The sequence below is a fragment of the Camellia sinensis genome, chromosome 2 (genome assembly GCF_055761805.1).
Source record: "Camellia sinensis isolate YWXY chromosome 2, ASM5576180v1, whole genome shotgun sequence".
In the NCBI taxonomy this organism is placed as follows: domain Eukaryota; kingdom Viridiplantae; phylum Streptophyta; class Magnoliopsida; order Ericales; family Theaceae; genus Camellia; species Camellia sinensis.
The window spans coordinates 115,422,354-115,440,798 of NC_138962.1; the positions used below are offsets into that span (position 1 = coordinate 115,422,354).

Here is an 18,445-nt window from a genome sequence, read left to right on the forward strand (position 1 = left end):
GAGCGAAGACTTTGTCGCTCGAGCGAAGACACTAATGCACAGGGGTTCGCTCGAGCCAAGAACTTGTTGCTCGAGCCAAAAACACACTCTCTCAGGTCTATCTTAGAAGTAGAAGCACGCTCGAGCGAGGACTTCTTCGTTCGAGCGAGGACTTCTTCGCTCGAGCGAAGAAGAGAGAAAACAAAACCATTTTTTTTTAAAAAAAAAAAATACAAAAAAACAAGATACTCAATATCATGAAGTGAGACCTGGAACACAAGGAGATGATCACATTTGGCCAAAAAAATGATACTAAAATGAAATAATCCACACATCATGAATCTTGTAAACTTGCAATTTTGAAAAAAAAAAAAAAACACTGGAAATCATGAGCAAAACAGATAAAATATAATCAGTGATCATAAGCTACATGAGAATGTACAACTCAAAATCCAACATGAGATCTCACAAAATAAAGTGTGTGTGTGCAATCCATGAGAGTCCATTGAGCTAGAGTTAATCCTCGTAGGGATCGGATGGCTGGACCTCCGACAAGAGCAACTGAACATCACAGAGAAAAGTCAAATCTCTAGGAATCACGGGGTATTGGTTGAGTAAATGCGGAGGCTCCCCCTCAATCAATTAGTCCCTTTTTTTTATAGTTTTTTTTTTTCAGACTTTTTCTTTCTTGTGGGCACTCACTGGTGGTGTTCACGCTCAAGAGTATGGAAACCAAACCAGAGAAGAATGAAATCAATAATAATGGCCTGGTTGGTGCCTCTGAGGTAGCCTTTTCCTAATGCCCGGACTTCAAGGAACTGAGGGAGAAACCGTAGAAGTGAAAATAGATGGTAGATGGTTAAGAGACTCAACATCACCCATGATATACTAGTATCGGTCAATTCCACTGTAAGGCCATGTTTGTTTGGGTGGACATGAGCTTGGGATTGGACTAATAGTCCAATAAAATTATTAATCCGATGTTTGGTTAAACAATTGAAGTACGGATTAATTATTTTAAACTTGACTATTAGTTAAGATAGGATACATAATCCAACGGATTCGTAGTCCTAGGACTATTAGTCATGGGAATGCTAATCCAATCCGCCCAAACAAACATGGCCTAAAAGTACAAGAAACACTGTTAGTGATCCATAGAGAACTTTGATCACTTGTGCGGAAACCCCTGCAACAATTTATCTCAAGGATGTGTACAGAATGAGATCATGAGATTAATGAGCATGGGCATTCAAAATGAGCTATGAACAAAGAACAATGAGATCTTGTAAGCAGCATGAGTAGTGTGCATATAAAGATGTATGCAAGTAAAACAGAAATCAATGACAATCAAATTATGGCGACCAAGCACACATAAAGCCAAACACTCACACCCACTCAAGGAACAAGTAACACTCTAGCGATCGAGCATGACACCCAAGGTCTTTCTAAGGAACTCAAACCGAAGAAGATCAAGGGGTTTTGTAAAAATATCAACTTTTTGATACTCAGTGGGTATATGTTCAAGAACGACAAGGCCCTCGTCCACTAACTCTCGAATAAAATGATGACGAATGTCAATGTGTTTGGTGCGAGAGTGTTGGACAGGATTTTTTGAAATGTTTATGGCACTTGTGTTATCACAGAAAAGAGTGAGAGTGTTCTGTTCTATCCCATAATCATGAAGCATTTGCTTCATTCACAGCATTTGTGCACAACAACTCCCTATAGCAATGTTCTCAGCCTCAGCAGTCGAAAGGGAGATGGCATTTTGATTTTTACTATGCCAGGAAACTAGATTATTCCCAAGGTAAAAACACCCCCCGTATGTACTTTTCCTATCATCAGCACACCCTGCCCAGTCGGCATCAGAAAAACCAGTAATTTCAGTTGTAGTATCAGTAGAAAACCAAACCCCATACCCCAATGTCCCATTAACATATTTGATGATGCGTTTGACCGCAAGAAGGTGAGACTCTTTAGGACTGGCTTGGTAATGGGCACAAACACCAACACTGAAGGAAATATCAGGACGACTGGCTGTGAGATACAGAAGACTTCCTATCATACTCTTATAAAGGGTAGGATCTACATCTATACCAGAGGAGTCTTTGGAGAGGTGAAGACTGGTGCTCATGGGAGTGCGTGCATGTTTGGCAGACTCAAAACGAAACTTTGACACAAGATTTTTAGCATACTTAGTCTGAGAAACAAACATACTCGAAGGAGACTGTTTAATTTAAAGACCCAAGAAATAAGACAACTCTCCCATCATGCTCATCTCAAACTCATGTGTCATGCAATCCGAAAAATATTTCACAAGATGTTCAGCAGTGGATCCAAACACAATATCATCAACATAAATCTGAGCAACAAGAATATGAGACTTAGTATGTTTCACAAATAGAGTCTTATCCACACTACCTCTTCGAAAATCATTATCAAGAAGAAAGGTAGTAAGTCTATCATACCAAGCCTGAGGGGCTTGTTTCAACCCATACAAAGCTTTGTCTAGCTTGTAAACATGATTAGGACATTTAGGGTCCTCAAACCCTTTTGGTTGCACAACATAAGCCTCTTCTTTCAAGTACCCATTCAGAAAGGCACTTTTCACATCCATTTGAAACAATTTGAAACCAAGAAAACATGTAACACCAAGTAAAATAGATTCGAGACGTGCAACTGGGGCAAACGTCTCATCATAGTCAACACCTTCTACTTGAGTGTAACCTTGAGCAACCAACCTAGCTTTATTCCTAACCACAGTACCACTCTCATCAAATTTATTTTTAAAGATCCACTTGGTACCTATAACATTCATGTCTCTAGGTCTGCGGGCTAGAGTCCAAACATTGTGACGTTCAAATTGACCTAATTCTTTATGCATAGCATTGACCCAACTATTATCTAGCAAGGTGTAGACGCGCCCCGAGGGCTTTGCTACTATAGTTCGAACTCAAATGGCGCGGTTCTTAATCTGATCTCATAATGTGCAGTGGGAGATTGATAAATCACCAAAGAGTCCAAATCTGGCAAATCATTTTGGAAAATTGATTTTTGTAAAGAAGTGCCAAACATGGACTGCTTTGCCAGATACAGAGTTGCTACCTAAATGTTTTATTTTGGGCAATTTAGGAAACCCTGACTCGTTGCCTAAGGCCACGTGTCCGTCATCACCAAAGTTGCCTCAGCTCGGGAACTTGGATACGATTGGGGAAGGTCATCTATGAGCACCCCCGCTCGCCCGATCGAAGATCGGCCTGTACTAAGCATGATATTTTGTTTTGAAAACATATGCATTCTTATTCCGGTTATTAGCTAGAATTACTATGTGATGCGCACAACACACAAGTATAGACTAGATCGCCTAAGTTGGAACAAAACATCTCATGTTTGTTTGTTTGAAAATGGTTTGAAGGTACTACTCGCAAGTAGGCTAAGACGTGGTTTTGCCACCCTCAAGTGGACTTAAAAAAACATGATTTTGCCACAATCAAGTGGGCTTAAAACTCGCATTTAAATTAATTGTTCCAATTCAAGTAATCTAACCTTCACCCACAAGCATTCAGGCAGTTATATCATATAAGCAATTAGCCTCATGGCAAGCATGCGGTCATGTTAACACTCAAACTCATACAAGATGCTAAAGCATAAAAGCTTACCTAGTACTCCGAGCCAAAACAATAGCTAGCTAGTCATCAATGCATGATCCTAGCTATGTTAAGATGCCTAATGCAACACATGCAAAATGCAGCTAGAATAGGCTCGACTATCTAAGAATGGCATGTGAAATACGACAACTCGATACACGTATTCAAGTTGGAATTGAAATGCTATGCGATTAGTATGATGCGCTGAGCCCGGTGCATGCAATGCAAATGAATGATTCAAACATGCGAGCATAAGGATGCTAATTGAAACATGACCTAAAACTAACCATCAAAAGCTGGTAAATAAAAGGGAGAAAGACGTGGGGTTGGAAGACATGCACACACTCACGCACACTTATTACAAAATTCGCCCTCTCGACGGAGGGTCCGAATAAATAATACAAACCGAATAACTAATCAACTACCCTAGCTAATTAAATATTACAAAACCCTTAACTAATTTAAACAAATTAACTAAGCTATGAAACTAAAGAGGCCGCCGCAGCTTCGCCTCGGAATGATTGAATGATGCATGCTCGATCGCTTCGCTCGGAAACCCGTTACCACGCCACATGTTGCCTCTGTTTGCACTGTTCTGCACCTCTGAAAACTGCACAAGTCCTAAGGATGCTTCCGAACCACTCCTTGAACACTGCGAGATGTCACCGACCAAGATATAGGAACATCGGCCATGTGGAATTGGTCACCGACCATTTGTGAGGATCTCGGCCAACAATGTTTAGTCGATCGGCACTGAAGATGGCCGGCCAGCCATATCTTCCTGCAGAATGCTGTTTTGCTACAGCAGAGGACAAACAGAGCATGGCAATACATTTGCAAGACAATGTCTGCACCACCACCCTCCCTATCATGTCATGAGCTCAAGGGAGTATGGTTCTCGACCCTCGGACAGCCAATCACGCATTCCAATGCATGGTGGCCAAAGGAGCCAAGTGTGTAATTTAATGTCAAATGAAATGCACACAAAACACATAAGGAGCCCTAACCTCTATCATGGTTGATCGAGAGGCAAGGGATGCATGCTTAATGCTATGCAACCTAGGCATGCAAGCAAGCTAATGTAACATGAGCATGCAAACAAGCAATGTGCAATATGCATACAACCTAAATAAATAAACATGCAAGGCATGTAACAACAATGCCAATGGCAAACATGCAACAACAAGTGAGGCAAACATGTGACAACATATAAAGGGACAAGTATGCAACAAGCATGCAACATACTAGCATGCAACAACACACAAGGTACTAAATACGCAACAAGCATGCAACAACATGCCAGGCAAGCATGCAACAACATGCAAATGATGGGCTTAAACCAAAATGGGCAGCTCTCAAATAGGCCCAAATCAGTGGCCAAAGTGATGAAACAAAGGCATGAAATACACATACAAACATGCATGCTAATTAGCCTAAAGACTAAGGCATAAAAGGGCAACTCTTAAGCACACTTAAAAGGGACAAGTATGGACATGTGACAAACATGTTAAGCTCTGAAATCATGCGAAGGATGATGCCAAATCAACCAAACTACACAAGTAAAGCATGCAAGAAAGCCCAAAGCTTGAGGCTAGCCAAGGGACTCAAACCATGGCCACACAAAACAAGCCCCAAAGGGCCAAGGGGACCTAAAATAGTCCCAAGGCAAGTCTAAACAAGACCAAAAACAAGCTCGAAACTAGTCAACACAAGCTAGAACACAACGCCAAAAACAAAAGGCATGCAAGGCTACCAAAGGGGTGTTACACTACACCTATCACAACCAAACATGGTATGATTTAAGCAACCAAAATCAGAGTTATGGCATGTTAGAACAAGACCAAAAACACATTGAAATGTCATCCTAATGACCTAAGCATGGTGGCATGCACAATGGTCCATTCATGAGGCATAAGACATCAACTCTTTAAAACATTAAAGGAGTGATAAATGCAAGTATATGAGCATACTATGTGGGCTAAAATAACATAATAAGTGATACCAAATCACTGAAATGTACCAAGTAATGCATGCTAGAGGATTCAATACACAAAGCTTACAAGCTAGATTGAACCAAAGCTATACAAGGCAAGTCATGGATGACCAATACAACTAAAATTAGATCTTAAACATGATAAAACATGAACAAAATCTTCTTTAAGCTAAGCCAAAACATGCAAGAATGGTAGTCTAAACACAAGATGCATGTTAAGGCAAATAAGGGGATTACAAGGCAATTACATGGTGCATGCAAGAGACCACTAAACCAACTTGAAACAAAGGTATATTATGGAACAACAAAGCCTAATACACACTGAAATAAAGCTAAAACAAACTAAGCATACAAGCCACCAACATAAGCCATTTATGCAAGCATTCAAGACAACAAGGAAAGGGGATGACCCTCTCCTATTTAAGACCTCAAAACCACCTCTCCACCAGTGAAAATCCTCTAGATTTCAGTGGTAGAGAGGCCATGCAAAGCTTAAAGCAAGGGCCAAAAGAGATGGCCTAAAACAAAGCCTAACAAGGCCTTGGAGGGGGTAAACAACCCCAAACCTCAAAATGACCTTAAACAAAGTTCTAAGGCAAGTAAAAACAGAACTTTTATCAGTTAATATCTAAGCTTAAAACAATAAGTAAGAAGGGCTAAAAGCTTAAGTAAGAATGGGCATCTAAAGCAAGAATGCTCACCCTTGAAGAACACTTCCAAGAACACAACACCTCTAAAAACACAACACCAGCACCTTTTTCTGATCAAAATCAGCCTGAGAACTCTGAAACTAACTCCCTAGTACCTCAGCAACAAAGGGATAGTGTAATTCTAGGTGTTTGTGTGCGATAGTGTGAACAAAACACCCTTTTGAGCACAAATACACAAACAAATGTAGAGAGAGATGAATATAGTGATAGATAGATATAGAACTCCTATATCAATTTTTCAGAACCTCTGAGAAGGGAGGATGGCCTCCCCTCTTATAAAAATCCAAATTGCAAAGCTTCTTAGAGAAGCTAAGCAAAGGGCAAATCCCTCCATACATGTGTATGGAGGGGGATAATTGTGGATGCCAGCTGTGCCAGCTGGCACAAAATATCTGCATAAAGCAGATGAACAGGGTTCAGCCAGAAAATATGGCCGATCGACCAACAAAAGGGCCGGCCGACCAAAAATAGTACTGATTGGCCAACACTTTTGGCCGATAGAAAGAAAACAAGGCCGATGGCTTTAAGCCTTGGCCGGTGGGTTGAGGGGATAGCAAACAAATCACCCTCTTCCCTCAGAAGCAAAAACACAAGTGTTTGGTCCACAACCAAGCACAAAACAAACAAGTTGAGAGATCCTAAGGCAAGGCGCGCGACCGAGACCTCCGAGAACTCAAAACGAACACAAGCATGGATGATCATTGAGTGTTCAAACGATGACGTCCAAGTCTTGAGGACGGTCAAAAATGGGGTGTCTACACAAGGCCTCTTTAAAATTCTTAGGTTCAATTAATGAAACATAACACATATGTGATACCTCATCCCAAATCTGTCTTCAGGTTTTCATTCGATCTGATACACTTCCAATCACCTGTTGAGCTGGATGATTCAGTTTCACCCTAGCTGATGGTTTGAACTCAGGACTTGCGGTGACAAAGGCATCAGGAGTGATGTCCCTCTGAACACTCTTTGGACTTGAACTTTCCTATGAGGATGGTACTTTAACAACTTCTTGTGTTTGGACTTCAGCTTCTCTTTGACTTTGTGGTGCTGTATCCAGGATTGGAGACTCACCATTGTCATCCTCATTTGTTGCTGGAGTAGGGGGACCTGTGTCATCTATAACTACATTGATTGATTCCATTAAAGAAGAAGTTTGCAGGTTACAGACTCGAAAAGCCCTACTGGTGGTTGAATACCCTAGAAAAATACCTTCATCACTTCGGGAGTCAAATTTGCCCAAAGGCTCTCTATCTTTGAAGATGTAACACTTACTCCCAAAAGTTTTGAAGTATTTTACATTAGGTTTCAAACCCTTCCATAATTCATATGGAGTTTGTAAAGTGCCGGGCCTTAAATACACGCGATTTATAACATAAACAGCAGTATTTAGGCTTCAGCCCAAAACTTTAGAGGAAGTTTCTTACTAAGGAGCATGACCCTAGCCATTTCTTGAACAACTCTGTTCTTCCTCTCAACCACTCCATTTTGTTGTGGTGTAATAGGTGCAGAAAATTCATACTTGATTCCATGCATATCACAAAAGTCTGAAAACGAACTGTTTTCAAATTCACGACCATGATCAGTTCGGATTCTTATGATACGCCCAATGGAAACACCCTGTTCATTTTGGATTTTAAGGACTAAGGCCTGGAAAGTATCAAACGTATCAGATCTTTTCCTTAAAAAATTTACCCACGAAAATCGAGTAAAATCATCAACAGTTAAAAAAAATATATCTTTTACCTCCAATGCTTTTAGTGCGAGTAGGACCCATTAAATCCATGTGAACCAATTCAAGAGGACGTTTGGTTGTAAAGTTGTTCACTTTTTTGTGAGGAGCACGGGTTTGTTTCCCAAGGTTACATGGTCCACACACATGATTCAGATTCTTACCCAATTTAGGTACTCCTCTCACAAGTTCTTTGTTGGCTATCTTAGTTAGGTCTTTGAAATTCATGTGACCTAATCTTTGATGCCACAAATCAATGTTACTTATGATGGCTGAGTGACAAGTGAGATCATTAGTAGTAACAATCCCATAACAGTTATCAGATGTGTGAACTCCATGCAAGATAGTATTTCCCTTTTTATCCAAAATTTCACATTTATTTTTTGAAAACAATACTTCATTATGGGAATCACACATTTGACTAATGCTCAAAAGATTTGTTTTAAGACCATCAACAAGTAAGTCATTTTCAAGTTTGTGATGACCAGCAACACTTATACAGCCCTTACCAATGACTCTAGAAGTGCCGCCATCTCCAAAGGTAACAATTACTCCTTTATATTTTTCAAGGGAGGTGAAATAGGATTTGTTACCGGACATGTGACGAGAGCACCCACTATCAAGATACCACATGTGTGAGTCACGTGCTTTGAGAGCAGTGTGAACAACTAAACAAGTCAAATCATCTTTTCTCACCCAAATCTTTTTGGTCTTAACAAAATCAGGTCTAGTGGTCTTGGTAAATGTCTTGGCGTTGTAAATACCCTCATAAATCTTGGTATTCTGCCTAGACATGTAAGGTTGTCTCCTAACCCAAAAAGTATTAAAAAGTTTTACCCTTTTGAGACACCTTACCAAACAATTCAAAGCAATAAGGACGAATGTGGCCATACCTACCACAATGATGACAAATAAAAACAGGGTTTACCTCCATTTTGTTGATCTTACCAACTTTAGGTAGATGAAGAGAGGAATCACCCTGGTCTGCCTTCAACTTTCCCTTTTCTTGAGTCTTCAGGTCATGTGAAGTAGAGGCCTGTCCCTTCTGAGCTGTCGCACCATAGCCTAGCCCACTTTTGTCACAACCCATTTGTTGAGACCCGAGGATGTCTTCTAGAGATTTGGAACCTTTGTTCCACATGGCAATTGTGGCTCTAGCAATACGGAGTTCTTCATCTTTCAGACAGACTATCTCTTCCAATGTAGCTTGTGACATCTCAAGGCTTTCAAACTTCTCTTCATATGTGGAATACACTTTCAGAAGTTCATTCCTTTCAGTTTCACAGGATAGAAGTTTTCCACATAAGTCTTGCCTGTCACTTGAGATCTTGATGACATTCTATTTTGCTGTTACAAGTTCTCTTTTTAGCTTGACATTCTCACTTTCACATGCTTTGAGCTTGAGAGAGAGTTTGTCGTTGATTTTGGACAAATTCAGAGATTCCTCGTAAAGCTTTTCGTAAGCTTGTTGTAGTTCACCACCATTAATCTTATCAATGTCTTCAGATGTTTCATCATCCTCTTTTTGTTCTTCATTCTCCTTGACCTCATCCAATCTAGCAACTAAGGTAGGAAAGTTGCTGGATGGTGGTGAAGGTGAATCTCCTCTTTCATGGAATTGGCTCAGAATTTTCCATGCATCTTTAGCCTTTGTGTAGTGAGCAACCCGTTACTGTTCTTCATTAGAGATTGCTCCACGAATAGTAATTAGGGCTCTCTGATTGCTCGGATTGTGAGCACTTTTTGTATCTTCTTCAATGGCTTGCCAGCCTTCTGGGTCAAAAGCTCTCAGAAACGCCCTCATTCTGATCTTCCAATACAGGTAGTTACTCTCATCAAAGGTGGGAGCCTGATGCAGGTTCTGACCACGAGCTAGTTCCGCTGGCTTTGGAAGAGGTTAAGTGAAAGTGGACCAAAATGCCATGAAAGCACTATCTCCATCTTTACCAGATTCAGGTTCTTCGGATTCTTGCTCCGACCCGCTTTCATCATCCCAAGTCACAGTGTAGACTTTCTTTCGATTCTTTTTCGAAGGGCATTCAAGGGCAATATGACCAAACCCTTGACATCCATAGCACTTGACCCCTTGCCTCTTTACAATCTTCTTTTCAGTTTTTGGAGCAAGTTTTGGTGGAAAAGTTTTGGCTTTTTCATTACTCTTGTCTTTTGAAATAGGGTCTCTGAAATTAGGCTTCTTTTTCTTCAAATTTTTTTTAAATTGTTTAGTAAACATAGCCGTCATCTTAGACTCTAAATCAAATTCAGTCTCCGGAGTTTTCGCAGTCTCATGAGCACTAGTGAAAGCCACACTATCTTTTTGTTTTTTCTTTGAAATCTGGTGGGCTTCATAAGTCTGCAAGTTTCCAACCAACTGATCAAGCTTGAGGGTATTAACATTCTGAGCCTCCTCAATGGCTGTCACTTTTGATTGGAACCTCTCGGGTAAATACCTCAAAATTTTCCAACAACTTTAGCTTCAGGGATTTTTTCACCGAGTGTGAAACAAGAATTCACGATATCACTAAGTTTTGCATAGAAATCACCAAACGTCTCATCATCGCGCATAAAAAGGGTTTCAAAGGCAGAGGTGAGATGTTGAAGTTTTGACCTTTTGACCAAAGTAGTACCTTCGTGAATCGTTTCAAGAATGTCCCAAGCCTCTTTTGCTACCTCACACGTGCAGATATGATGAAACTCTTCAGGTGTGACGAAGCAAAACAGGGAATTAAGAGCCTTACTGTTCCAACTCGAGTTTTGGTAATCAGTTGTGTCCCATTTATCAAGGGGCTTAGGAATATTAACACCATCAATGGTGACAATAGGTTCACTCCAACCATAGATCACGCAGTGCCAAACTTTCTCATCGATGGATTTTAAAAATGCTCTCATACGAGCTTTCCAATCAGAATAGTTTGTACCATCGAGTAAAGAAGGTCTATGGGTCGAGTTACCTTCACGAATAGAATCCATATCACTAGTCACACAAAATCACACTCCTACAGTTTTGATAAAAACAAAGAGTGACCTGCTCTGACACCAATTGAAAATCCAAAATGATTCGTGATTAGATCAAGATTAAAATATTCCAATTCCCAATTATTCAAAACACACAATCTAAATCATCAAGCACTTACGAAAGTGATTTAGATTGTTGTTTTTGAAATAAACAATAAATCGACACAAACGATTTTTATGTGAAAAAATCACAATTGAAGAACCTTCAACTGTAATCAAAAACCACGGGCGAAACGCCACTAATCAATCCACTACTGAACAAAGAAAGATTACAAAGATAACACACAAATTACCCAACTTAGTCAATTTGTCTTCAAACCTTCTGTAACTCTTTCACCATGCCTTCGTCTCAGAACTGATTAATCTGAAGTTGAATCCACAACTTCACTTGTCGAATCAACGACTACGTACAGAATCAAACTCCTTTGAAACTCCACGTTTGAATCTTCGGAATCCACTGAAGAACAACACTCTTGTATGTATTCAATCAAACTCCTTGATCTATGCTTGTCAATGCATAAGTTTAACACTCACTCAAATTATCAAGGAAAACTCACAAAAACACTCCAGAAGAAAACCTTAGAAAACCTCAAAGTAGATCTAGAAAAGTTAATCCTAGTTTTGGAGTAAAACAACTACTTATAGAAATCCTGGATTTTGAAGCTCGCTCGAGCAAGAACCTTAACTCGCGTGATTTCCATAAGTGCCTTTGCTCGAGCCACGAAACCTTCGCTCGAGCGAACAATGAACTCTTTCAGGTTTTTATGCAGATGCAGTCCTTCGCTCGAGCGCACATTCATCTCTTTCAGGTTTTTGCCAGGCTCAGTCCTTCACTCGAGCGAGGAAGACAAAATAGTAAAGAAATTTTACAACTCAATTAACAAAGTTGTTCGCGAGATTGACAAGAACAACAGACCTAACAAACTGCATAGTCATCATTTTGTTCTCCTTATCCTCCACTTCCTTCGTCACCACCGGAGCTGTCATCGAAATCTGCTCTGGCGACGATTGGGTTATCACCGGAGCTGTCATTGTGATCTTCTTTGGCATGGAATTCTGTGGATTTCCAATAGCACTGATGTAATTGGCGAGGATCATAAAACCGCCGTCTTTGTTGCCTTTGAAGTGGGTTGGATCGTATGTGACCTCGACGATCACTGAGGGAGAGTATTTACGGATCTCGTAGTCGTCGGTGGATTTGATGAGTTCGAATTTGGGGGTTTCGACATCGATTTTTTCGAAAACTAAGCCCATTTTTGAGGAATTTGGATGTTTTGAGAGATGGGTTTTGTGATTAAGGATTGGATTTTGGTTTGTGAGCTATGAATTGGGGTGGGTTTTGTAGAGGAGAGTGGATAAGTTGTGTTTGGATTTGGTGTGAAACTTTTTTCGAATTGCAGAAGTGGAATTGAGAAAGAAGAATACATAATTGGGTGAAGGGTTTCGATGTGTGGCGGGAAATAAGGGATCGATATGTGGACTTCATTTTCCCACGGTTCACTCAATAGCATTTCCTAGTTTAATTTGTGAAGGAAAAAAATAATATTTATAACTATTTCCTAGTATAACACTTGATTTGTTTGCGCCTAAAACATATGTTTTACGGATATTTTCTTGTAGAAAAAATATTTTTATACGTTTGAGAGTGGTGGCTGTGATGGTGGAACGAAAGTGGAGGTAAAAGAGGTCGCACGGTGGTGGAGTGGCGGTGGTGAAACGAAAGTAAAGGTGAAAGAGGTGGCATGGTGGTAGAGCGGCGACAGTGATGATAGGTGGCTGTGATGATGGTGTGATGTGATATTAACAAAATTTTATTCTGAAAAATGTTTTTTTATATTTTAAAGGCTGAAAATATTTTTTTATTCAAGTAGACTTATTTTTCGTTGATTATAAAAAACATTTTTTTAATTAAATTTTATTTTTTATTGTATCAAATATCAATAAATAAATAAAATATCTTCCTCCTACACAAATCAGATGTAAATTTTTATTTTAGTTAAAATTCAAATACAAACTTATTTTTTTGCAAGCACAAACGTGAAACATGAGTAGAATGGATGGCTATAATCCTTACTCAAATTCAATGTACAATTTTTAATTATATAATATGATAATAAATATAGAAATATGAAAATCTCAAATTAAGATTATATGGTTTACAATGCATTGAAAGTAAAAACAAAAAAATTTGTTGAAAATACTGCTCTATTGAAAAATGCATGTATAGGGTTTTTCCAGTGACACTTTGGACTGTCACAAAACTAAAGTTTTTGTGATATAAATTCACTATTAATATGAATAACACAAACACGATTTAATTATTTTGGAAGCAAAAGAATTATTATGAATAGTTTTGATCTTATTATCCCTTTAAATTAGATTAGAGCATGGATGTTTAGTATAATCATTCACATAAATAATGATTATTAATATTTTTTAGAAAGAATAATGAAATTTTTATGAACTTGAATCAAATAAATTATCCTTCTTTCAATTTTCAATGAAAGGAAGTAAATAAACTAGAATACCACATAATGAAGTCAAGTTACTATCGCTATTTGATAATGTTTTATGATTTGTTCATTGTATTCATTTTCATTAAATCATGTAATTATTAAATTCAACATGAAATTTTCAAAAAAGCACCACTAAATTTTTAAAAAACACGATAATTATTCATGCAATAACGGGCCTTAGGCCCCTAACTATTCAGGCGGGCCTAATCACTAGGCCCAATGGATCTCTTCAACAGCACAATTGTAACGCCCCGTATTTTATTACTCGGATAACCTTACCAATATTCATTAATTAAGTCCATTTACAAATAACATTTCATCCTTGGATGAAATGATGAATAATTAAATATACATATTCCCTCTCGTTATACAATAATGACATTTACAAACAAATAAAAGAAATACCCTGAGACTTACAATAAAAGAGAGGACGCTACTCTTTACAAAAAAAAAATAGCACTCAGCAAAACAACAAATGAAGTAGTACAATCCATCACTGCATTACACTTATGAAATGGTAAAACCCATTGTTTGATCTTCAAATCCGAAAAGCATTCTCTGTACACATGTACAGGCAGGGAGTGAGCAATCACTAGCTCACCAAGCAATCTCATATTAAAACATTAGAAGATATGCGGGTACCAAAATACTCATACATATACGAGAAGTCATATCATGTCAAAACCATATGATTTTGTTACATAATCTCTTAAATCCAATTTATTTAATTAACCACAACAAGCTAACTTAAATAAAGAAACGTGTTTCAATAGCAATAGACATCATTTTCAATTCATTCAATTATCTCATTATCAATTGAATCAAATAATTAAATAATTCATCAAATTCATTTTATACAGTCTTATGAGATAAATGCATATGTCATGTCATGCTCAAAATATTTTTCTCATCTTTTGAAAATCTTACGCACAATGTCATTTAAAAAAAAAACACATTAATCCAACAATTTCAATAAAATTCCATGATGATAAATACGACTCAGGTAATCCCTAGGCTGGTGTCTGCAAGTAGACTATACAAGTACTATCAATTTGTCATTTTTACCAGTATTACCTAGAAGGCTCGACACCTGTAATCTGTCATTTTTACCAATATTAACTAGAAGGTCAGATACTTGTAATCTGTCATTTTTACCAGTATTAACTAGAAGGCTCGACACCTATCATCTACATCACCTTTCAAGACTTACCACCGTATTTACCTCAAAATCATTTCATGAAAACTTGTTTTCCAACATTTCTTTCTCAATGCAAAGTTTTCAAATCCAATTTTAAAGCTCATCATTATTAAATGAATTGATATGCCAATGCAATGATTAATAATACAATGCAATATTTCTTCCACTTTCAATACTTCCACACAATATTCCCATTATGAACAAAATTCTCATTTCTCATTTTAATATAATTTCTCAAGATGAAGATAAATACTTTTATTCCAATTCATCCATGGGACAACAAAATTCCTACACTTAGAGTAATCTCAACCATTTAGTCACTTCAAGACTATATCAACATTTTGAACAACAATTTTCAAAACTTCAACAATTCTCATATTCCATGAAAACCATCATTTATATGTAAGCAACTAAACAATTTTTCAAACATCATTTATTTTGGCACACAAAATAAATATAATAACATCTTCAAAGATTGTCAACATCTTTCTTAAAAACTCCAAATTTCTAAATTTTTTCACCAAAACCACTCATCTTCATTTATTGAAAGAAAATCACCAAAAACATCTCTCTTCAATCCTCATAATTTAAAACCCTCAATTTCTATTTTAAAAGGAACAAGAAAGTAAACCCACTTTCAAAAAGAAAATCTCTCATCTTCTTGAATCAACAATCAATTTTCAAAATAAATCAAAGGATGATTTCGAAAATCATCTAGATCTTGCAAAAACATATATATAACTTAAAGGAAATCCCTACTTATTAAATCTTACCATTCCATCCTACTATATCAAAAGTTATGGTATAATCTTAATAACACATTTTTAACCATCACGGATATAACCTTTTAACCAAAACTAATTTAATCCACTAAATTAGTAGGTTTATTATATTCAAAAAATTTCAAATTGATAGTACTAAACATAATTTCACATGCCACACCCCTCAAACATAACTATATTTCAACATAACCATTTTTCATGCCAAGTTATTTAAAGAGGTAATATTTTTACCAAATTCTCTACCAATAACAATTTCACAACTTTTTCTAAAATCACTTAACCAACATGATATTTACATCAAAAATTATGAAATATGCCAAATAGTAACATTTTCAAGGTAATGAGTTTGAAAGTCCACATTTCACATTTTTTTATTTTCATAAAAATGATCATAACTTAATCATCAACCTATCATCTTTTATAAAATATCATGAATATAATATTTTTAGAACTTTTAATCCCAAAACAACTCTATAATTCATACTTAAGCATTTACTCAATACTCCTCAACATTAATTTATTTTTCTCAAAAATAATTCCCAATCAAAGATTAAAAAAAAAAAATCAATTTTATATTTCTCAAAATAAATCATCTAATCATAATATGATGTTGATACAATCCATATAATTATTAAATTCTATTTTCGGATTTCTTTTCCAAAATTAACAACACAAAATGATTTTTCCAAAATCAATCTCAAAATACCAACATTCTTAACATTTCAACATAATTTTTCTTTCAAAAATTTGAAAATATATCTATATGCAATACCTCTTATAATGATATATTTTCTCAAATAACCCTAACATACCTTTAATGTAAAAATACGAAAAAAGTCCCTACCTCAAATATGAAGAAAAGCAATCCGAAATGCAAACATCACTCGATCATGAGAACACCATTGCGAAGATCACGACGAGCTCTCCAACTTTCATTTACAATACTTTTGTAAAATCTCACTCTAAAAATTCTCATTTCAAGTTCAAAGATTGAGCTTCTATGAAATACAAGAGAGAAAGAGAGGAGCAGAGCCTTTGCTCAACGAAAATCAAAAAAAGAAATGAAGAAAGATAGAAGTAAAGGAAATGAGGAAAAGATGGAAACGGAAGAGACAGCCCAATGGGCTCTGCCACAACGCACCTCCCAACACACATATTTCTCAAAATTTTATTTATTTTTGTATTATTTAACCCATTAATTAGTACAATATATATTATAATCATATTTCAAAAATTTATAACATAAATTATAAAATGATATAATTTTCTTCTCACTACAAAATATAATATTTTATACACCACAAAATATAATATTTTACTCACCACGAAATACACACTCATTTTATTCACTATAAAAGTATATAATTTTTCACCATGTGATATACACCATAAAATTAACTATCAAATATTTATTATAATTCTGTATAATAAATAATAAAAATTCTCAATATAATTACTACCAATCACTTAATTAAAAAGAATTAAACAATTAAATACAAGTCATAAACAAGAGCCCACTAAGTTAGAACCCAAAGACCCACTGTAAATCACCAAAGCCACGTGGCCCACCAAAACACAACTTGCGTACAGGAGCACCCAAAAGTTTGAGTTTCCCTCCAAGATATACCATGTTATGGACCACTTAAAAAAAACATGGCCCAAATTTTGCCAACTCTTTCAAGCTCCATGTGGGGACCAGAAGTCACCCACCTCAATTCAAAACCACAATGCTAAAATCATGTGCTGGTTTAAAACAAAAACCATGGGCCAGATATTTACACACGTGATTCCACTTTCCCATGTCTAGCAAAGGCGGGAATTTGAAGCAGAGAAGCACTCCGCTACGTGTTAGACTCATATGAAACTAACATAAAAAATATAAAATTGAATTGTTTTTATACAGAATTTATACAATAATTAAATTTAAAATTTACTTAATTAAATTATGCAGTGACTATTTATAAAAAAAAAAAAAAAATTCTGAGTCATTACAACAATCCAACCCAAACATTTGCTATCAGAATCGCAAAACTAGGGCTCCATAAATCGCTAGCCCCTTCTCTTTTTATATCAGTCTTAACAGTTTTCTTCTCCATTATCTCTCTCAAATCACGCAGTCCCAATTCGAATCAATCTCCTCCGACAACAAAAACGTCAATTTTTCTACGAATTAATGTTTCATGACAATTTTCTACATTTGAATTATATATATATATATATAATAAAATACTACACACTAATTAAAAGATAAAAAAATTTCATGACATTTTTTTTTATGATCCTTAGGGTTGGTTTGGGATGTTCTAAAAAAGTGTACTTTTTGACTTATTGGCTTATATGGGTGGGGTTTGGGTTGGGTTTGATGTGATGTGTTAGAGAGGTGATGTGATTTAAATAAGATGATGTGACTTAAATAGGATAGTGACTTTTTGACTTTTTGTATTATTTAGGTTATGCCAAACTTGGCCTTAGTATTATTATTATTATTATTATTTTTTATCCCAGCCAAACTAGGCAAGAAAAAGACCCCACACAACCCACGAATATATAAATATATACATATATACATATATATATATATATATACACTCAGTAGCCATGACAAAAAAGAAAAGAAAAAAATGAGAGAGAGAAGATAGGAGGTAGTGGCAAGAAGAAAAACAAAAGAAGGGCAGAGTGGATGGTTCAGCAATGTTGCAATATAGTGACGAAAAGGGCCGGACAAGAAAAGAAAAAAAGAAGAAAAGAATGGAAAAGAAAAAAACAAGAAAAAAAGATAAAAATGTCATTTTAATAATCTATTTGAGGCCAATATATGGAGGCTTTTCCCATATTAAGCCAAATTATCATTTTAATCCCCAAACTAGACCTAG

General features: G+C 36.5%; 1 protein-coding gene and 1 long non-coding RNA gene across 2 annotated transcripts; both read right to left on the minus strand.

Annotated features, from left to right (window-relative positions):
- Window positions 1-11,949: 11,949 nt before the first annotated feature.
- On the minus strand, window positions 11,950-12,330 carry LOC145818846 (uncharacterized). Its single transcript, XM_082912924.1, has one exon. It carries the CDS (start codon window positions 12,328-12,330, stop codon window positions 11,950-11,952), a length of 381 nt encoding a protein of 126 aa, XP_082769050.1.
- A 1,518-nt stretch (window positions 12,331-13,848) lies between these two features.
- Window positions 13,849-16,799, minus strand: LOC145820288 (uncharacterized). Its single transcript, XR_014361558.1, has 2 exons — window positions 16,417-16,799; window positions 13,849-14,150 (listed from the first exon to the last, which is right to left on the minus strand). It is a non-coding gene; the product is annotated as an uncharacterized LOC145820288 (long non-coding RNA).
- Window positions 16,800-18,445: the final 1,646 nt, after the last annotated feature.